The 23,010-nt window shown below is 40.0% G+C and overlaps 1 protein-coding gene across 4 annotated transcripts in view; it reads left to right on the top strand.

Moving 5' to 3' along the window:
- ARHGAP18 (Rho GTPase activating protein 18) overlaps window positions 1-23,010 on the top strand; it is a 95,526-nt gene that overhangs the window by 36,472 nt on the left and 36,044 nt on the right. For 2 of the 4 annotated variants that reach the window (XM_017829602.1, XM_017829591.1), the window contains exon 2: window positions 21,026-21,225. In XM_017829602.1, the coding sequence (XP_017685091.1) occupies window positions 21,026-21,225 (200 nt within the window). Of the gene's footprint in view, window positions 1-19,565; window positions 19,663-21,025; window positions 21,226-21,572; window positions 21,635-23,010 lie in introns of those variants that run through there. The other 2 variants (XM_017829579.1, XM_017829612.1) reach the window with 2 other exon arrangements.

Below are 23,010 nucleotides of genomic sequence, written 5' to 3'. Positions count from 1 at the left end.
GCAGCATATGGGATAAGCATTCCTGCATTCCCAAGAAATCTTATGTTATGAACTTATTCTTTGGTTATTGTTTCATTCTAGGTCTCTTGTATTACAGCAAAGTAAAAGCATGCACAGAAATAATTACTTACCTGGTAACACACCTTCCTGTGAGGGTAAGCTGATCAAAATTCCCTTGTTCTGTGACTGTTCCTTGCCCTTCCTGATACAGCATCTCAGTCCTGTTAGCCTAGAAAGGCTTTCTTGATTATTTCATATACTTTATCTGTCATCTTTCTGGGCCGTGCGGGGCCACGCTGCCCTCGCTGGCCGCATGGCGCTGCCACTGGCGGGGATTGCGCCCTTGTGGGAGAGGAGAGGGGGAGCTTTGGAGTGCACAGAGGTTTGCCAATCCGGTTTGGGGGAGGGGAGGGGTGTCAGGCAGGCCGTGGGGGTCCTCAGACTGGCAGGAGGGTGGGCGGGGCAGTCCTGTATGGAGTGTCGCAGTGTGAGGGAAGATCTGTGGTAACATGATGGGGGGAGGATAAGGTTAGGGTGGATAGTGGGTTCTTCTGGAGGGTTGGGGGATTTTGGCCAGGCTGGGGCCATGGGAGGCACCTGAGCCCCGGGTGGATGCGGGGACCGAAATGGTTTGGTTTTGGCTCACCTGCGGCTACTGCCCAGGTTTGGTTTGTTTTGGATTTATTTATTGCGTCCTGAAAGGGTGGTCAGGACAAAGGGATGTTCCTGGGTATTTCCCTGGGATTGAGTATGGATGGGTAGCAGAAAAGTAGTGAGTGAAAGGCTTGCCCTAACCGTTTTGGTGGGAAAGAAGCCTGTGTACCCGTATGTGGTTGCGAGCTATGCTGGTGTTGGTACATGCCTTCGGTAGGGTCTCCCATGCCACACAGGTCAAAACTGAAGGGTCAGATATAATACGTCCGTGGGCAGGATGAGCTCGTTAGCCTTTTGGCAGTTATCGTAGGAGAAGGACAACTCTAATTCCAAACCCAGGCAGATGGAGCTCACTTAGCCCTGTAAGGCCATCCATCTAAGAGAAGGTCACTCTAACTAAACCTACGTCCTGAGGACCTTGCTGCCACCGTCCAAGCTTGCTCGGCCCTGGCAGATGAACCTTAGGATTAAAGGGTGGGTTCAGTTCCGCGCATACTGCATCTCACCTAAAAAATCCATTGTGCAGGCTTGAAGGTTTTACCCACATTTGTAAAGCCCTGCAGCGACGGGCGAGGGTTGAAACGGCAGGTGAAAGGTGCACTGGAAGCTGCAGACCCAACCCTGCATGCAGGCGGTTCATGATATTGGTCGCTAGAGACTGACCCCGGAGATGACAGTCTCTTTCGCCAGCATCCTGGATGACCAAGCAGCCTTTTTCAAGGACAGCACTGCTTGCTCCACTTGGAGAGGGGCCTAGAAAAGGTGACCTAACCAAAGCTCATCTCCACCCTCCACCTGGTTGGTTAACCGCAGGCCAACGGGCATCTTCTTCTAATGCGGTCACACAAAGATCAAGAGACAAAGGCACAAACCTGCCCCCAAAGGTGTACCCAAATTGCCCCAAATCTTCGTTCACGAAGCCTAGCCATGATGATGATCTTTCTACAACAACCTTCTTTCTTAGGGAGGCTTCTTAGGCCAAAAGATAATAATAAAAATGTGTTAAAATGTTTCCTCTGCAGGGCCCCCCGTATGCTTGGAGGACTTAAAACTGAGGTGAAGTATTTGAGGAGGAGCAAATGTGAATATTTTTATCGTAATTAGAAAAATGGTTGAAAAAATGAGAAAGCACCAAAGTAGGAATAGCATTGTTTTCAGCAAATAAATAAATACTTTATCATGTACTCAGTGCCAAAATGCAGCAGAAAAGTTGGCTTGTTTTGCTTGATTTAGCATAAGTACAAATCTTTGATTTCCCACTGCTCTAACTCCTTCTTCCGGTTCAGCAGTCCCTAAACCACCTAGGCAGCTTTTACTCTGGCTTTAGGAAGTCAGATATTTTGACTTTGCATCCCTGTTTGAAAGACAGGAAAATACTTAGGATGGTGTGTGAGAATTCTTTGGTCAATGTTTAGCAATATGTGCTTAGTAAAGTACATTGCTCAATTTTCAGTATTTTTAATCAGTTGATTGTTTTTAGCAGATTTATATGTAATTGTCAGAACAGTGGTGGGACTCAAGGCCACTGATGAAGTATCATCTTTATCAGAAATTCTCTGCCTTTAATAAAATACAACAGCAAGGTCCAGGAGTATACTGTATCCAGAGGAAACAGGGAGCTTTGCCCCAGTTTAAGAAAGTGCAAGATTAGATTTTAACTGCACATATAAAGCAGAAAGTTCTTATAGGCTTGTAGTAGCCCAGGAATTCATATAATAATTGTGGTTATAGCTGTAGTTATGAGTCTGTGATCCCAAATACAAAGCAAGAGGCTTGGAGCAGTACCCAGAAGCTTTGGCTTCTGAACAGTGAGGAAGCCCTATTGGTGCTGTCACACACACAGCTGTGACTCACTGGCTGGTCACAGTAGGAGACCAGAGCTATGGTTACCATGGGCCAGTGGAAGATGTTTTCTTTCTCAGCAGTTGCTAAGAGGATGAGAGATCTAACAGCTCTGTAGTGTAGCTTCTGGAGCTTCACATCCTGCTTGCCTTTGCCACAACTAGATAAGGGAACACTAGTAATGTGTTATCATTGTGGGAATGGTCATTCTCAACATTTCCAGGTGTGGGCTTTAATGTCCCACTAAACTCATTCTGGTGGCTTGGCTGTATATCTGCTCACGAGAAGCCTGTATTTCAGGTAGACTTGAGGAATATCTTCTTGTTCTGTTGAACAGAGACAATATTTCATGAAACTTTTTTGTTCCTCTCAGAGTGTCTCCCAAGGCGTGTTCCAAACCAGCAGAGGTTTTGATGTGCAGTGACAATGGGTGCAGGTCATTTCCCTACTAGGCTAAGTGTAAGATGAAAAGAGTGAGGAACACCACTGAAAATAGAGTTTCTTTTCATCTCTCACACCTTCCTTTTCTTGCCCAGGCATTGGCATTTCCAGGCTGACTGAAGTAGACTGAGCTGGATTAAAAAAAAAAATCCAACTGAAAGCAATATTTTTTGCAAGTGTTGTTTTCAGGCAGATTAGTTCCATAACTGAGCTCAGCAAGTTACTGCATTAGTGGTGGTGTTGGTATAAGAGGAGTGAAGGAAACACACAGTGAAGAGAGATTTGACAGAACCCTCTGGCAGCAGCCTACATCTGTGCCAGGTTAATGTAATCATTATGGGGCTGTGATTTGACAAGTTAACTCATTTTTATGAATCCTAGTAGTGGCTATGGCCACATCCTGTGAGAGGCTTATCTGATATCATTTAGCTCCATTGATTCAGTTTTGTTAAAAAGATATTTAATGGCTTAACTTTGTACTGACAGGTTTTTAGTCAGTTCAGGTACAGCTTGTCCTTTGATAACCACTCTGAAACTACCATAAGCTTCATCTCCAGCTTGTTTAGTCCTGACTCATACCATTCAGTGATTCAGTTATGTGCATGGCCTCTACCTGCAAAAGGCAGGCTGTGATGTGAGAGATCCTTAGGATCCAGGTACACTGCACAGCAGGGAACACCTGAACTCCTCCTACAGAACTGCTGATAAGCTGCCTTCCCCTCATGTGTCACCATGCAGCCTGCCTCAGCAAAAGAAACAAAAGCCCAGCTTGGATTCCCTTATACTTTAATGAGGTTAATTAAACTGCAGTTTCTAAATTATGGTTGTTCGTCCATTGATAAGCTCTTAAAAGCTTGCTGATTTATGCCTTGTTTAAACACACCTTTCTTTGCTCTGAACTTTGCACCAGAGAGATTGCTTTGGTTTCCTTGTGCCCAAGGCAGTGCATGAAAACAGTATTGGAAATGAGCAGTATAATCAGAACAGCTCATATGATTTCCTGTAGGAAACACAATTAACTTTTCATTTTAGTAATATTTTTTAGTTTAAGAGTAAAAAAATATATAAGACACTTTACGAATATAAGTAGTTGATAATATTATGTATTAATGAAGATGTCCAAGCATCTGTCCTGCGGCCCAAATTCTGCCTGCCTTCTCCTTTCTGAGAAGGGTATTTACACTGTGGTACTTGTTCTCCTTTGAGGTGAAAGCTAAGAAAGAGACTGTATTTGCTAGAACTTCTTACTGTGGATGGTACATAAAAGAACAAACTAAAACAGAATCTTTTCTCCTATTAAGTAGGAACTGCTTATGAAAGTTTATGGGAAATGATTAGCTTCATGCTGTGAAACCTGGTATTTGGCACTTTGGACTTCGAATTAGAAAACAGCTTATGAAGATGTATGATATTAAAAGTTATATGATGTGTTACAGTGTTTTGGTTTTTGGGCCTTGCTTGAGTTTTTGAAAAGGTTGTTTAAGAAAGCTTTGTCATCCTGTTTTAGGGGGTGTAAGGAAGACATTAACGTTGCTCACTGTCCATTTGGAGAACTATTTTATATAGATCTCAGTAAACACAGACCTCAGTTTACGTTGTTATAATTTCTCTTAATTTTAAATATAGGTATGTACTTAATCTCTCTGACATTTGGATTAGGCATAAATTCAGTTTTGATTGCATGATTTTGAAGAAGTTGCTAAGTGAGATCCAGTTCATTGCTGAACATGTTTTGTACTTACCCTTTTTTTTTTTTTTGGATACATTACTCATTTTTTAATTGAATGATACATTTATGCCAGTATATTCTTTGTAACATTGCTGAATGATTTTCTGTCTGGTGTTAAGAAATTTTAGTCACTTACCTGTATTTTAATTTATAACATGATTCTTCTGAAGACTGATGAAATTTATCTGAGTCAAAATATTAGTATGAAGTTAGATTATTTTTACTCAAGGTGGAAAATCAAAACTGTTCAGGGAAAGATACCCTAAAATCATAAGATGCTTTTACAAGTAGGATCAATGCTTTTTGTACTGTAACCAGTGAGGGAATTGTAGTATTTTAAAGCTTTGATTTTTGTTGTTAACTTTTACTGTGGTTGTGGGGCTTGTTGTGAGCTACCCAGAGATGATTCTTTGTCCCATTTCAACCTGCTACTGTCACAAGAAGCCATTGTTAGTACTTTAAACAAGGAAATTACTTAAAATAACTCCCAAAGTGCCATGTTATCTTCAAGAGAAGAAGCTTACTGATATGTAAGCTGCTTCCTAGCTGACTTCACCAGCTGTGGAGGTCAGAGTGTAAGTTTCCAAGCCTTCCTCCTGATCCCCAGAATACAATGTATCCCCTACTGACAGTTGTCCACCAGGATCAAAGAGCAGCTTGACAATTTTACCTCAGGATGTCCACCAAAATGGTTTTCAAGCACTGTGAGTCCGTGTGTCATCAAGTCGGCTTCTAGCTGCTTGCCATCTGAGAAGGATGTGAGAGTACAGCTACAGTGAGTTGTCATGGGACTGTCAGCTGTGCCAGGCTGCTAAAAGGAGATACATATACATTTGGTTTCTTAAGGAGGAAGCTTGTGACCTTATGAGCAGAAGAGGATATTGTGAAGGATCCCTCATGCCACAGGTTTAGCTTTCTCAGAGCACTTGCTTTGCATGTTTGTCAGTAAGCTGCTGCTGCTAGGCAAGTGGGAGTTTGCCTGCTTGTTATCTAAGTGAGCTCTTCATAACACTGAGGAAATTGTTAAAGGTAAGGAGGTATGAGCAAGGGATCTTGCATGTTCCTTCAACTGGGTACACTGAGCTCTGTTGGCCTCTGATTCTCTGGCTTAATAGTTTGGAAGAAGAGCAAGGTGTCTGGCATATCCAGTTATTGGCAGGCTCTTTATGTGGATAACTACCGCACACATGCGACTCTGGACAGTCTGGTTCACTAAAGAATACCTTGTGATAGGGTGCATTAGGATACCTAATGAATTTGGGGATTAAATGGGATTAAGGGAAAGCTAAGGGCCATTCCAAGTCCTCTGTAGAGTTCTGGGAATCCAAGTCTTCTACTGTGTCCTGATTAATGAGCAATATTTTGTGGGAAGTGGCTTAACGATTCAAAGGGTGACTGTATCACTTTGAATGTCTGCTGGTGGAAGAAAGTGGAAGAAAGCCTATCTGATGGCTGGAGGTGTAGTGCTGAGGTGATGTGAGATGCTGATGCCATTTTCATGGATGTAGACCCATCACTATTTCTGAATAAAGAATTATTCTCTGCTGTGGCCTCAGAGGGTTGTCATTTGCATTGGGCTGGTGAAATGATTGAGTTGTGCGTTTAGCTGGCTCTGCTCAATGTTATCACATGATCATCTGGTAGTCCTGGTAGCAATTTCCCATTTAATCTCTCCTAGTAAAGAGATACCATTCCATGAATTGGACTGAATGTACAATGGGCTGGCTGCCTTACTGCTTGTGCTGTCTTGGAGGGGTCTGCCAGTAAGGATGGGGAGATCCCAGGGTCTGGCACATGATTGTTTTGGGGTGTGGATTTAGGCTGCTCTGAGAAGAATGCTCAGAGGGTAGTGTTGGCCTCTTGCAAGGTGGGCTGGCCTGGAGAAGTTTTGCCTGGGGGCATCCCCATGGGACACTCTGAGGTTGCACTGGTGTGAAGCTTGTGCGAACAGAGAAGGAATTAGAGCCAAAGAGCACTATTTGGGCACTACTGGGGAAGAGGCAGCTTCAGTGTATTACCTCATTGTTTAAAAAGATAGCATATATACTTGGTAATAAAAAGTCATATTTATTGACAAGCGTTGTACAAACAATTTTAATGGATTTACTTCCAAGTAGGGTGTAATGAAACAGCAAAAAAGGGAAAATTAAGTTGGTTCTTAGAGGGCCCAGTCCATGAAAATATCCCTAAATTTGTCATTGTACCTCCCTGACTTTTAAAGATGAAGAAGATTTGAGCACCTCTGGTGAAAACATTCAACAAGGAGGGCGGAAGCTATAAAGTACACACACTGGTTTTGCATTTAGAGAACTGAGAATTGAGAAAATAGAACTATTTAAGTATATGGACATTTGTTCTTTGAAAGTCTCTTTTTCATCTTTATGTTAAAATGTGTTGTAAATTTCCTGTTACAGAGTTTCTACATCAGTTGCTATTGCTATGTTGACTTTCATTATATGTTTTAAACCCTTTTCATGCTGACAAGTGTGTGATTCCAGTTCTGTGTCAGTCTGTCAGCACTTTTTTAGTTCTTTATAAATGCAAGACTTCGTCCAGGTGCATTATTTTGGCAAAGGAATTATTCTTTATCCTCTGACATGGAACTGGCTGCTTATATAATCAAATATTTCTTGTATCCAAGTAAACTTTTAAGGTCGCAAGTGTGCATTTTCAGTGGAGACAATATTAAAAAAGAGTTTACTTTAATAACTCTGGAAGGAAGGGACTTAACTGTGTCACCCTGCCTAACCTCAGAGGGTGTATTTGTCACCCAACTCGGGCCCAGAGATGTTCAGTCCCTTCATTGCCTCCCCAGCAGTTACGCTATGTACTGGTTCCCTAATTTTTAGTGTGTATTAGAGAGCACTTCAGAGCTGGAAAGTCAGTGGGATCCTGCCCAGCATGGTGAAGTGGCATGAGGGCAGAGTGGGCAGGTAGAGCAGCTGGAAAGCTGGGTGTGGCACCATTCAGCTTCTGCCCTAGTTTGCCTCACATCTGGTTCCCTTTGCTATCTACAAATGTCTCTGCTCTCTACACCGAGGTCAGACCCATTCAGACTGCCTTTTGTTCCTCCACTCACCCATGCCCTGCCCCTTCCCCCCAAATTGCAGGCTGAGAATACTGTCATAATATGATATTTTTGATTTAATTGAAATGAGAGTTTTCATATATGACTTAATATTGCATGCAGCAACTGTTTTTTATTTCCCTGTGTACATATTATACTCTATAAGAACATATGGTATTCATTTGTAGATGTGTCTCATAATGGGAAGTACAGCTGTCTAGCATGAGGAATTTGGTCCTGTAACTAAAAATCACAGATAGCAATACTCAAGAGTGCATTAACATTGCTCTTGCTCTTCTGTACACTGTTTATGTACATATGGCAGGAGAAAATATGCATTTGTATTTATAGAAGCATCTGCATATGGACTATGCCTTATTTCAGGCTTTCTGTTACATGCAAAGCATTGTATTTAATTTTCCTTGATTATTACTGGGATCTGTAATCATAGCTACTTAGTGATACAAGTAAGTGCTATTTTTACCCTGTTTACACAAAGGAATATGTTTGAAGTTGAAGCTGGGGATATAACCTCTAGATACACAGGGAGAGTTAAAAGAGTTTTGAGTAAAAACGATATTGTTTTTACTTGCATTTTTTTGCTGGCAGTTAACCCTCCACTCAAGTGTTTTGTTTGGGAATGCAGAGTAAGAGTTCTGGCTAACATTAGTGATGCAATAATTTAAAAAAGGCAATATGTTTTATATAATTGATTGATATCTTTCAAAATAGAGTGGTATTTTTTTTTTAGAAAAATAATCATGGGGAACGTTATCAGCTGAAGAACCACAGGGGGCACCTATATGTTAACTTAGAAATTGGTATCTCTCATGTTTGTAAAATGCTAGTAAACAAAGGTGTGTGGGTTAGGAAAGAAAACAAAGGATATTCCTAAATAATTTCTATGAAGAATTATCAACTAGGTAATTTATAAATCTAAAAAAGGGCTTTTTTTTATTTACTACCAGTATTTAATACTGAAATCCCAGAATTATTACAGTCCTTGTCTGCATCCTCTTTGATGAGTGTAATTTAAATTAGAGTTGATAAGAGCTCTTTTGGTTTTCTGTTTCTTTTTTTCTCATTTTACTAGTAGCAGATTTCACTTTCTGACCAATCTTGAACATTTCCTCTTGCCACCTTAATATATGAACAGCCAGTTTTGATGAACTGGCTGCCTACGTACCCACACAGAAAGGAGACTACTTACACCAAAAAGAATCATATCTAAGAGTTAAAGAATAAAAAATCATTTGTGATCAACTAATAATAAAATACATATGAGTTTTTTAGGTTTTATTTTTCTTTTTGAACAGTTGTTTCTGTTAAATGAAACAACTCGGTATTTAATTTGCATGTTTTGTTTACTTTTTCTTAATTTCAGGTGTTCATTTCTTGTCTGTTTTCCCCGTTGTTTGGTTTGTATTGTGTTCTCTTTGTTTTCTCCTCTCTTGGAACAAACCAAGACCTCTTTCAAATCCTTTCCATTGAAGTTTTGGTTTTGTATTCACATCCTGATGCTCAGACCTTGTGGACAGGTAGCACCGTACAGGTAGCAAGCTTTCTGCTTGCTCGGTTGCCTACCAATATTTAAAAACTACCAGAAAAATGAGGAGGGAGGTAATATATTAGTGTAATTCTGTTTTATTTAGTGGGTTCCTTGCTTGGTCATAGGGCACTAAATTTTGGAAGTACTCATTAGCATGACTCATTACAGAGAGTGCTGCAGACAGTTCAGCTGTTGCACCCCAGGAACAGGAATTTCCCAGGAATATTTGCTTAGAAGAGGGAATTTGGTAGGAAAGGAGATGTTGCAAAGATGCACAGCTTTGGCAGTTGCGCCCTGGAGGGTAAAAAGTAAGAACTGTGACTGGGTACCCTTTTCAGTCTCTTTTCTTTTAATGAGGTGACAGTGGACTCTTCGGCTGCCCCCTTTGTGTGGTGAGACTGTGGGGATGGGTTGTGAAGGAAACAGCTGGATCAAGGCAGATCTGCATTGCCCTCTGCCTCTGCCATGGCACGCTCTGCCTGAATCCTACTATAGGAATTCCTCAAAGCAGCTTTGCCCCATGTGCACAGGCATATGCACCATTATTGTCTTGGCTCCTCTGACAGTAGGTGAAATTCTAGTGACCACTTTTGAAGCTGGTTGCAAACACCTCCTTGCTTATGCTAAGCATAAACTAAACCCAGATGGTCCATCTCTTGCAGCATCCTTGAGGTCTCCCTCTCTCCTATTCCCTTGCCTTTAAGCATCTCTGATGCTTTGCTTCTGAATAGACCTGTATCCCTCAGAATACTTGAGTACTGGCCCACCTTGCACATACTGGTCTTCTCAGCCCTTTTTGGTTTTGCCTCTCCCTTTCTTGTCCAGCTTCTGTGAGATCACTTTTATCTGCTCTATCTTACTGAGAATTTGTCGGTGGTTTGTTTGGACAATAAAAAAATTTTCCTTACAAAACGTCTTTAGATTTCTGCATGGATTTCCTTGCCTACTGTTTGGGAATGCTCGTACAAATTCATTTACAATTTATTCTGAGTGTAAGGATTATATTGTAATAAATTGACTATGAATGTGTGCCAGTTTCCTTCAAGCATAAACAAAATTACTGAATTGTGCTGTAAGCCTTATTTTTGCAAGTAACAGGGTTATAGGCCTAACTAATAGGTCCTTTAGCATGGTAAAGAACTAATGATTTTAGAGAGCTAATTGCTTTTAAAGACACAAAAGTGACTTGAGTACCATTTCATGGCTGTAACTGTACTTTACTAGATGGTCTTGGTATTTGCCAGGATAGTTAAATCGGGCTTTGTTGCCATGCTTATTTTTTCCAGTGTGAAAAGAAAAATAAATTATTTAAATCTTTCCTCTCTATGCCTCTCAATAATGGAATTACAAATACTGTATCTGTTTCACTTCCTGGTTTATTCTCTTTGATATTTGTGGAGCCTGAAGTGATCTCAGACAGGCTTTATTCTCTTCTTTGGGAGAAGATTAGTTCCATTGGTTCTCTTAGAAGATTACAAAAAAAAGTGTACTTTTAAAATGTGTATTATATGCTTGAGTACTTTCCCAATAAGTAGCACGAGGGTGCTTACAGAAAACATATTTCCCATAGACTTTTGTCGCTGATATGAAGTAGAGAATGAAAGAATCCAAACTGCAAAGGAAAACAGCTGTGCCCATGTGAAGCCAGGTGATGTAGGAGGCATTTGGAAGCAATGAGAAAGGTCGATCATGGGACAGAGCCAAAAAGGTGACAAAGGAGATTCAAGTGAGGCCCTTCCTTTCCTTATTTTCCTAGCTGTTGGCATTTTTTTTTAAACTATAGCTTTAAACAAAATTAGGCTTGAACATACTGGAGTTTGGAAATTGCCTTGTGTTTTTCGTTCAGTGGGACTTGAGGTTCTGTAAGCTTTTCCGGTTCTTCCAAAGGTCTGCACAACTTGCAAACCTGTTCCTGACATGTTGCCACTCTTGTGATTTTACCTGTACAGGCCACCCACATTCCCTTGTCCCCTTGTTTTCTCCTCTGGTGGATTTTGCTCTCTCAGGAATAGCTGTTTCTCTTTCTGGAGTGTTAGATTTTGAACAGCAGTTGATGCATATGGGCAAAAAAATAACATTGTGAATTCAAAACCTTTGAGACTCTTCATTCAAATGGTATGAAAGTTTAGCTAAATTGTGATAATTTTATTGCAAGTCTGATAATATGTTTTGTTGTGATGTTTTGGAGTTCTAAAAAACTTCCGAATCTGAGTCCATGAGACTTACCTTTTACTAAAAGAAATAAGCGGGCTTTTGTATTCTATGGTTGGAGAATAAAACTAAAAGCATGCATTGAGTCGAACAGCTTGGATGCTGGAATGCAGCAGTCCCCCCACAAATGAGGAAACACAACTGCTGTAGTCATTTTGTGGTGGATGAGCTTTATGGCTGCAGATGTCAATCCTGAATTCTTTCTCACTTTGTGTGGAGTGGAACAAGGTCATGTCTTTCCTGAAACAGCCTGGGATGGCATATCAAATAACTCTTTTGGCAACCGTTCATATATGTATTTTGATAATAAATCATTTCACATCATCAATTATACACAGGGGGGCCAATGATCTATATGCTCATTTAAGATAGGGTGTGTATATGTCCATGTACCATAATTATAAAGTATCTAACCAGAAATAGAAAATGGGTAGAGTCTAAATGGCTGTGTAGGAACATCAGGTCCTACTAAAGGAAATGTCATGAAATATTTTAATCTTCTTAGAAGAGCTGCATATAGTTCAGGCAGATTTAGTTTTGGCATCGTATCTGGAATCTTCCATTTCTGGTATAGTGGATTAGAATATTAAGTGTAATAGCCTGTGTCATTGCCACAATTTCCTTCCTGTTTTCTTTAGTGACAGGCTAGGGTTGCAAAATCAGGAATGTGCACTAAAGTAGAAAAAATCTCATATAAATAATAATGAGGATGTGGCTGGAAGCAGTACAGTGTATATATATACTTATAGTCTGGCAACCTTAACTTTGGCCTGTTTTCTGCTTGTTATTTATGGAGGGATTTAAAATGCCAGTAGGTGTGGTTTCTAGTTTTTTTGTTTGTTTGTTTTGTTGAGTTTTGGTTTTCTCTGTTGTCTTTTTTGTTGTTGTTTTGTTTGTTGGGTGTTTTGTTTTGCTTTGCTTTGTTTTGTTTGGGGTGGTTTTTTTGGCTTTTTTTTGTTTGTTTCATTGTTTGGGGTTTTTTTCGTTAATCTCCAGAGCAGTTTTGAGCAGGTATTAACAGCAGCTGATGGAATTTTAAAAAAATTCCTAAGAGACCTGATTCTCTTTGCTCAGCCTTTTTTGTGCTCATTTAGAAAGTGAGTACTGTTTTATACCCTCTCTGTTCTCTTTGGAAAGAGAACAGAACTTTGCCTCAGTTTCTACTTCTCTGGCTTTTTGTTGGAGCTTAATGGGGATTTGGGCAAGTTTGATTGCAGTTGATGTTCAGAATGTTCCATAAGGTCACAGAGTAGCCAAAATAAAACGATTTAATTATGGAGAGAAGGAGTGCTAAGTGTCAGTTCACCAAAAATACTGGAAATTATGTTACATCTTTACTGTTACCTTTACATGTCCTGTATGATTGTCTTGAAAAGACTGAGTTGCAGGAGGGTTTGCAGTCACTCATGGAAAGAGTAAATGACACAAAAGGTAGAAAACAGAGAGTTCAGTTGTTGCAATGAGTGACAGGTTTTAGGAGCTAGAATGAAAAGCAGCAATACAAGCCCACACTGAAGGTTCTCTAATGCCTTCTGAAAGTTATGAAGCATTTTAAAAGGAGTGAGAAATATTTTTGCATTGTTCTGGATACCAAATGTCCAGACTTGTATCTTCGTATTGCTCAAGGATTACATGCTGCTTATGAGAGGTTGTGATACTGGCTTTTGTTTGATGGGAGGATTTAACTATCAGTGAAATAGAAAGAATCTTTTTAATATGTTAAGCCTTGTAAAAAGTTGAAGATGTTTCCATTTAAAAAAATAAATTTATCTTCATTTAGGTAGTGTCACTACTCTGTGGCTTTATGCAAAATTCAGTTATTTTAAGACAACCTGCTTTGATGGGCATATCAATTCCAATTTGATCTTTTTTTTTTTTTTAACAGAAGACTTTGAAAAATGCTCAAAACTTCACTGAAAAATCCTGGATATTGTGTGAAGGGGTGGTGTGACAAAAATTTCTCAAACATCAGGTTGAAACCATTACTAATAGTGATTTGGTAATAAAAATTCCTGATTTAACACAGCCTTAGAATCAAGGCCTTGCATTATCTTTGGGATGCACCTTTGCCTACAAACCGTGAAAAATCAGGATGCCCTTCTGGTAGACACCACGGCTATAGGAAGGTCTGGCAATTGCTTCCCAGGCCAGTGTCCTAGCCAGGAATGGGAAGCTGAAGCCAGGCAACTGCTGTAGCCATTAGATTAGAGCTTTCTTGATTAATTCAGTTAAGAAGTTTTTGCACCTTGCAGTGCTGGTTGGCTTCTTGAAAGAAGGGGAGGGATAGGGGGAGCTTTGGGTTTCGTAGCTTTACTTATTCCCACACTTCTTGTAGCTCAGCATTCAGGATGAGAAGTGGAACAGGAGACCACACTGTTTCCCTCTTCTTATCTGTTTAGTTGTTTTGATTTAAAAGGACTTAGGAGGTCCTGTATTTATATTTGAGATCAGAACATCTTGTTGATGCGATTGCTTGGTAAATAGTTTTCCAAATGAGCCACTGTAGTCATAGGCATTTTTTTGTTGTTCCAATCTAGCTAGCCTTTGTACAAACTTAAAATTACTTACACAGATTACTGTATTTGTAGCTCCTATGTCAACAAGACAATTCTGCTTTGAGAGTGCTACTCTATGGCCACAGTGCTGGAGCCTATCACAAACCCTCAACAGCAGAGCTTCCTTTTATCTGCCTTGCAGTATGCTATGGGGTCAGATCTCAGTCTTTAACACTCAGCGGTCCAGTGGTGAAAGACTGCAGAGATCTGAGAATTATTCTTGTTTCTGTCACTGATTTACACCATGAGCTTGAACAACATGCTTCACCTCCCTGAGCCAAGTACTCACCCCTTTTTTCCCTCTTCTCACAGTCTTGTTTATGATATTAACACATCTAACCACGTGTTGGTATCGTGCCCAGAATCAATGAGCCTCAGTATCACCTGAGGTACGGCTGCAATAATACTGCTCATAGCTTTTATGTAAATGACCAAACTTAGACTAGCTTTGGGAGCAATGACTCCCTTTACATAGGCATTTCAGAAGTTGCTGCTGTAGTGCAGCTATAGTCAGATGTATTTTTGTCATTTTATATAACTCTGGAAGTAAAGTGCTAGTTTATTGGAGAACTGTAGAGTGCATCCGAAGGGGCAGCAGTGCTCAAGACATTGACTGTACAGGAATTCCAATAGCAATGGTTAATGGCTAGGATTTAAAGAAGCCTCTAAAGCCAAACATTATATTTTCAGTGTACAGCTTAACAATGTGTAATAGTTCAGTTGGACAAGTAATTATCTCACTTAATGTTGTGGTTTAACCCCAGCCAGCAAACAAGTATTATCACACAACCACTCCCCACCAGCATCATGGGAGAGAGAATCAGAAGGGTAAAGGCTGGAAAACTCATGGGTTGAGATTAAGACAGTTCAATGGGGAAAGAAAAAGCTGTGCATGCAAGCAAAGCAAAACAAGAAATTAATTCACTGCTTCCCATGAACAAGTAGGTGTTCAGCCATCTCCAGGAGAGCAGAGCTCCATCACATGTAAGGGTTGGGAAGGGTTTGGGAAGAAAAACACTATCACTCCAAACATCTCCCACTTCTTCCTTCTTTCCCCTCTTTATATACTGAACATGATTTCATGGTATGGAATATTCCATGTATCATGGATATTCCATGGATCAGTTGGGGTTGGCTGTCCTGGCTGTGTCTCCTTCCAACTTCCCATCCACCCATCCTCGTCACTGTAGCAGTATGAAAAGCAGAAAAGGCCATAACAAAATAAAAATAACAAAATATCAATAACAAAACCATTTCTATATTCTCAGTCCTGTGTTCAGCACAAATCCAGAACACAGCCTCATACTAGCCACTGTGAAGAAAATTAACTCTACCCCAAACCCAGCACACTTGCTGATGCAATGCATTTTCTATACTGTTCTCAGTGTTGGAAATCAACTGATGCAAATGTTTGGAGAACTCTTAGTCTTGTAGAACATTGAATTAAAGGCAATGTTTAAAACTCACATACATTTTGTTTGGCAGCTGTGGAAAAAGGACCGTATTTGTTTAGCACCAAAGAATTTAATCTGAATTGAAGATAGACCCAGTAATTAAGCAGATGGTCTCTTCCCTTGTTGCACTTATGACACTTTTTATAGGTGTGAAAGTTTTTATTCAGGAAAGATCTAGGCCTGAATTTTGAATTCCAAGATTTGCCAAAAGTGGGTAGAAAAAAGGACCCTGTACGGAAATTCCTAAATTGTAGGCTGAAAAGGTGTTTCCCACTTCTCCGTTTCACTTGTGTTTCATCCATTGTTGCATTTGTTTTAAAAGAAGAGGATAACAGATTTTAGAAACTGGTGTCTTTTTGCTTTAGCTCGTACAGTATTTAATAGCTGGACTTTGTCCTTTCCTAGAGTCGATGTGCTCTTCCGCAATAATCCTGCTAGAGGAACTGCACATCTCTTTCAGCAGTGTTAATCTTTTCTGTTTGACTCAACAGTGTATTTATATTCCTTAGTTTTTATGACCATAAATGCCCTTGCCTTTAGTATTTCTTTATCTATATGCATACCCATATGTGTAGTATATAAGAATACCATAAAATTACAGTATAATTATAATATACAATTACAATGTTTGTATAGTGCTGTAGAAAGGTCCAAAATTATTACCTAGCACTACAAAAATGACAAATATTGTATTTTTTCTCATCACTCGTTTTAGAACACAACATGGTCCTTAAAAAATGAGAAAAATGGAAGTAAGGGCAAAATTAGCTTTCTGCACTTAATCTGAAATGAGAGTGGAAGTGCACTTTACTAACTGATTAATCTCTAACTGTTGTAGTTTACACATGACAGATATCAGTTATGAACTGCTAAAAAGGCACTGAAACAGACAGGGAGATTAAGCCTTCACAGGAAAGAAAATTAGGAATAAAGACAAATGAAGTATTATAAAATGACTATTGTTGAAATCCAAAATCGGGTTAACAGAGCCTGAAAAAAACAGCATTTTTGTTACGGTGTAAAATAGTGATTAATGTAAAGAGTCATATTTACTCAGAGGCTGAGAGGGGACACAGTTGGTCACAAAAGTAAATGCTGAAGAAAACATTTTCACACAGTTCTTCTCCCTTAATTACTTGACACAGTATGAAGCAAATCAGTACTTAGTGAAATAACCCAAATCTGGTTTCTTTCCTTGTAAATGTAATGAATGGTGTTCATTACAAGAATTGTTTTTAATGGTCCCCCTCCGGAAGAGCTGGAGTGTTTCATGTCACATCCTTGGTGTTTCTAATACATAAATGCATGTCTGGTGCATTTAGAAGATTAAGAAGATTAAGTCTGGTGAGAAACTGCAATAACTATATTGAAGAATGAGTTTTATACCTGGGGGCTCAGTTTTGTACTGAGATAAATAGGCAAAAGTCTCATTGGCTGTGAAGGGCATGTGTCTGAGTATGAGAGGTCAGAACTAACTGTGTCATTTGCAAGTGAGAGTGTTGCACTGCTCCCTCTAAAGCTATTTGAAGAGTAAACTATTTACTAATGATTGGGAATAGATGTTAATAAGATTTTAATAGAGTTTTGAGAGTGTTATAAGTGAAGACCTTAATGGAAGTATGAGTTTTCCGGAGGGAAAGAAACTGCTGGTGAGTAAACTTACTGTTTAGTAATCTGAAATGCTTGAAAATTACTTGAAGTGACTGTGTATGTTAGCAGTACCCTACATTTTCCGTATGAAGAAAAGAGATCTCCTTTAAGATACTTGTGAAAAGCAGCTGCTTTTTTCACATTTTAAATAGACAAAGTGGATGCTTGACAACAATGTACTGGAAAAGTAACCTATTTTCTGCAACTGCACTAATAGCTTTTTTTTTTTGTAATGAGCTGTATTTATTTCCTACTGATAGTTTTTTGGATAGCAGTCTTCTACAAAACTTTAAAGCTTGTAACGTGAGGCATTTGAAATACTTCAAAATTTTTTTTTATTAATCTATAAATGTAGATTAATTATTTTAAAAAATATATCTCTTGTCCAGATTCCTTAGAATATTATTACTAAGAGTGATCACTTTTCCCTTGCTCCTCTCTGTTCTTCTTGGCCTTAACGTGCTTCCACCTGTGCATTTTTATTGTGTAATATGCAATTAGTGCTTACTAAGCATAAGTTTGGAGAAGGATTGAATTTAGTGGAAGGTCACAGCAGAAACCCCATGTTCTTGCTATTGTCAACAGATATCTGAAAATAAAAATCTTAATTGGCAACCTATTTTTCCATATGCTGTGAATTTGTAAAATTATTTTTGTTTTCTCATCTACACCAAGCCTATGGTATCAAGACTGTCCTCATTATCCTCAAAAGGTCTGTTTTGTTTCTGCCTCTTTGTGCACAGGAAGGAGTTCATAGTAGAGACAGAGATGAAGATGCCAGGAGCCACTGCTGTGCAGATTATGCACCAAATACTGCTTCACCGATGTCTTTCTCTGGTGGAGTATGCAAGGCAAGAAACCTTGAACCAAGTGAAGTGAAAATAAGATCTGATGTGCTCTGAGAGCTAGAGCTTTAGCAGTTGTTTTCTCTCAACCAGAACCTCTCTCTGTCCTAGCCCACAAAAATATGAAGTGTGGCTGTGGACAAATGCAGATGGCTTTGAAAGGGTTTGCAGTCCAAACCATAACTGGTGATAGGGATTGACTGAGTCTGATGAGAGAAGACAAGGAATCAAGGAATTTGTGAGTGGAGCGGGAGTGGTGTGTCACTTGACTCCTGAGGAGCCCAAACGCTGCTGGGGTTGGGGTTGGCAGCTGAGAACGGGCCTAAAACAACACGTTGAAGGAGAGATTTGAAGATTCACAGCAGAGTGGTGGAGGTTTTGTGTGAATATTTCTTGTCAGGATCCTTTGGTCATTCATGTCCTTCTGTCTCTGAGGGCTTTCATGACAAGAAGTGGTGTTACTGCCCGCCTACAGTTGAGAGTTCCTGTATTGGTTCGTTAATGGCAGATGGAAAGGTCAGGCTGGGAGGAGCCTGACAAGAGAAGCCGCTTACCTTTGGTGGAGTAGAGCAGCCCTGTGATCCTGTGATCAGAGACTGAAGGGCAGGGCGCTGTCTCTGAGAGTTAATGCAGTGTTTGTGATGTACAGCAAATTCTCGCAGGACCCTGAAAATGGCCTTGAGTGCTCTTTGTGAGTGTCAGCTGTGAATTTTGGGACACAGGCTTCTCTTCTCAGAAAGAGGACTTAGTCTGGGGAAGGTGACAAGCTGGCTTCTAAAGAGGGATCAGAGGAGCTCTGCCTTCAGCATGGTGCAGAGCCCATGACATGCTGCAGTGTATCCCAGCTCAGCCTGCCAGAATCCCCCAAAGTGCATGCTTTTAACTTATCCACTCTGTTAGTTTTATTTTTTGCATTGTGTGCTATGATGGTTAAATTTCAGCTGAGGTGGGTCAGTGAGAGCAGGTTGTTCCAAAGGTAAAAGGCCACGCAAGAGTTGCCTTGCAGCTCCAGAGGGCTAAACTAAGTGACAATAAACTGAAATCTCACCTCCCTTAGGCAGCAGTTCAAGTGTCCAGAGTCTGTGAGAGAGACTCAGTCTGCTCTGAGCACCTCCAGCTGAAGAAGGTAGGAGGCCTGGGCAAGGGCTGGGAAGTCTGACCTGCTTTGGCCACACTCAGTGCTCATGTTGCCTGGTGGGGACACTTCTGCTGTGTCTCCATGAACATCTTTCTGCAGTGATTAGTGTTGGATTCACAAGCAGCACATGTCATGGGTGGCACACACCTGTCAGGAGAGGTTAAAGAACTGAGGTAGAGATATTGTATTTATTGGGTAACATGTACTACTACCATGATGGTGTTATTGCCATTAATGCAGAAGCTAAACACTCCTTTATGTTTTTTTTTTCCCGCCGGGCTTTCAAGTAAAGGCAGGTTAAGGAATGGTGTTAAGGCGCGTATTATCTTGGTAATTAACTATCATTTATTAACTTGCACTTGGAGCAAAGAGGCAGGGCAGGTGGAAACTCAGTGTCCTTCCGTAAGGCTTTTTACCTTTAAAGGCAAAGTCCATATGGTCAGGATTTCTTATCAGAGAATCGAGCATGTGTGGTGTGAAAGGATTTGCGACTTGGACACACAAGGGGCTTATCTTCAGAGAGAAAGGTATGGCTTTTTTTGCTTAGGAGCAGCTAACAAGCGTCAGTTGTCCTGAGATAAAATGCAAGGACGAGAGACTTTTGTTTTAATACTATATGAACTCGCCAAGTCAGCCAAATGGGATGGTAGGACTTAATTTACTGCGGTTACACTCTGATAAATCCACAATGCTTGATCTTTGATATGTTTTTCTCTTGGAATAAGTGATACTTATTATTAAAGCCCAAACCATGCCTTCTTTTTTAGAATATGGAGATAAATTCAGACATAAAAGACTCTGAGGCTCTTCCTGAAATACTAAGAGCTTACTATCTTTTAATACAAGGAAGAATTTAATACAAGGAAGAACCAGTTACACTAGTAGAGTAACTTAGTTTAGAAAAAGATCACTGGAGATCATCACGTTCAATCTGACCTCCACTATAAGTAGAACCAACTCCAAAGTTGAATCAGGTTGCTACTCATGTAATGCATTGATACGCTGGATCAGTTTGTGGCTTTTGATTCAGTATATTTGACTGTAAGGGTGACCTGTAATTTCAGTGATATCATTAAAACCTTTGCCCTTTTTAAGATGAATTCCCTACTAGGTCAGTGGTCATTTTTGCCAATGACTTAATGAGGTCAAGATGAGACCTGGAGGTTTCAGCTTATTGGTTCCTTTTTTTCTAGTTGCAGCTATACTTAAGATGAAAGATTCCTTTTGGAAGCCTTAGCAATATACATTTGGTGGAGTGAATCAGAAACTAGTAACACCAAACTATAAAAATGGTAAGGTTTCAGTCAAAGAGGCAGCCAGATGGAAACAAATAGTTTCTGTGGCCCTTATTAAACATTCGGACTTGCCAGTTTACTTCACAAACTGTAATTGCAGTAATTCTACATTGTCCTTTCCCAGCTGTAATTAAGGTCATAGATACCAGAGTAAATATTAATAAAAAATAAAGGTAGAATAACAAAGGGAAACAGTAATTGTACTGTTAAGCTATAAGATTTTACTCAGGCAGAAAAACACTTTTGAAAAATTTTTTAAGCGGTGATAGGAAGATATGTACCATAAGGTTTGTGGAACTGACTGTTGTGAGTTGAATTAAAGATTTGGTAACCAGGATTACTAGACCTTGGATTCATTATTTCCTTTTTAAGACTGACTCCTCTGTCATTCTGGATTGGAAGATACGTATAGCAGAAATATTAAATTAAAAATACATTCCAGATATTAAAAGTATTTTTTGATATCTTGGTTTGCTTGTTGATAGTGGTTTGCTTTGATACTTTGGCACAATTCATCACCAGTTGCCTTCACAGATATTAATATATCTTGTATCTTAAGATTCTAACCAAGAATTGCTTTTGGGTTTGTTTATAGCCGTCGATCTGGCCAGTATACAATGAACCATGACCATGCCAAGAAGATCCCCGATGGAGCATCGTTTGACCGCTCGGGATCCCAGGACTCCTTGGATGAACTATCTATGGAGGACTACTGGAAAGAACTTGAAAACATCCATGAAACCAGAGGAAATAACCATGAGGAAGGAGTAGCACTTGTAGTGAAAGAGCCAGATGGTAACGAAATCCATTCCTGTGAATGATCATCAGTTTGCTGATTTAGGAATTTCTCTTCAAATCTTATTTCAAGAGATGGCACCCACTAAACACAAATCTTAAAAAAGAGGTCATGAATATCCACTTTGAAAACTCTGTTGCCTCTGATGCATATCACCAGAAACAGGCAGTGCTCTGAAAGAGTTTTATTGGACATAAGTAAAAATATCATTTTCCTTTGAATGGTATTTGCAGAATATCAGAAAGGTGCCTGTTCTTGCGAATCACAACAATTGAAGCTTTATTTGCAGTTTACTGTTAAACTAACTCACTCTTTCACTCTTTGTGTATGTTGTTCGTTATTGTAGCTATTGTGGATAGAAACCCCACGCTTTAGAAGACAAGCCAATGATTAACCAGTTTAAGTTTAGTGAGTAACTTTCTATGCTTGTAACTGTTGTGATTGTTCAGTTGTATTATTTTGTTTCTCAGAAGCATCAATTATGGGCCACTCCTTAGGTCATGATCTTAGAGGTTGGGCAGTTTCTCTTTTCTTTTTTTTTTTTTGTCTCTGACAAAAGAGGAGCAATGTCCTTAATTCCAGTCTTCTCTCAAAAATTACTTTTTAACAGAGCAGTATCTGTCTCTCTCCTATTCTTACAAGAGACTTACAGTCTCATTAAATTAAAATGGTGAATTTTGCGTTTTGATATGGCCTCCACATGAGTGAGAAGAATGTGCTCCATGAGCTTTCAAAGGGATTTGCACTTCTGCCTCCTTAAGCATTTTGAAATGGCGCTGCTATTTACAAGTACTCTGAAGAGTGTAACAACGTGGCCCCTGGAGAAAGCAGCAAGGCTCCCAGCCCTTGTGCCCAGGGAGCAGGGCATCTGACAGAGCTGTGAAGCTTTCTCCAGAGAAGCAGAGCCCATTGTTCTGCAGTGCATGAGCCTCTTCTATTACCCCAGCTCACTGGTGTGGCTGTGCCTTTAGGCTCTACACCCCATTTCCTTTTTTTTTTTTTTTACATAGCCTTCTTCCCCTTAGTTACTGCAGCTGACTCTGGCACGAAGCCCAGGTGAATCAGCACAGTTGAGTTATAAGCTCAAGCATATGTTGCTATGCCCTGCACCTTGCCTAATGTGCAGCAGCTTGCTTGGATACAAGTACTCCTGAATGTGTGGGATGCTGCACCTGGATGCTGGGCCTGCCGAGGTGGGGGGCATGCTTGAAACACGGCCATGCAAAGGCAAGGCAGGGGACAGATGAGATATACCTTACTCACACCTGCTCTGAAGAATGGGTGCAGCCCTTCTTTCCAGCCCTGATAAAATCTGAAAGTTTTGTCAGAGGTTCAGGGTTTGGCTGCTCAGCCATAGCAAAATCCATACTTAAAATCTGTTGTCTGTTTTCTGAATGCTGTTAATATTCAGGTGCCCACCTGAATGTGCACTGGGCACAGTGGGAAACTGCAGTCAGTGGTGAAGTAGACATGCCAGATTTGGAGTATTTTTAGATATCTGATAAATGGAAATATTGCTTGAACATTTGAGAGGGTTGCTGGCATTCAACACAACCTCAGCTGCTACAGACAGAACTTAGGGTTTCAGAATCAGAAGTTTTGCCATCAGTAACAGTATTCAATAGCTTTCTCATCTTTCTTGTGCAGTGATCTGTCAATAAAGGATACCTTATCAGCTGTAAGAATAAAGCAAAAATTGTTTTGTGGGCTGTCAGCAGGCTGGAGACCATGTCATAAGAATTGATGAAAAAATAGCATTAAGGTGACTCCTGTAGCCTAGTTTG

The sequence above is a fragment of the Lepidothrix coronata genome, unplaced genomic scaffold (assembly GCF_001604755.1).
Source record: "Lepidothrix coronata isolate B3197 unplaced genomic scaffold, Lepidothrix_coronata-1.0 Scaffold5, whole genome shotgun sequence".
Lineage (NCBI taxonomy): Eukaryota > Metazoa > Chordata > Aves > Passeriformes > Pipridae > Lepidothrix > Lepidothrix coronata.
This window is presented reverse-complemented; position numbering and strand designations above follow the sequence as displayed.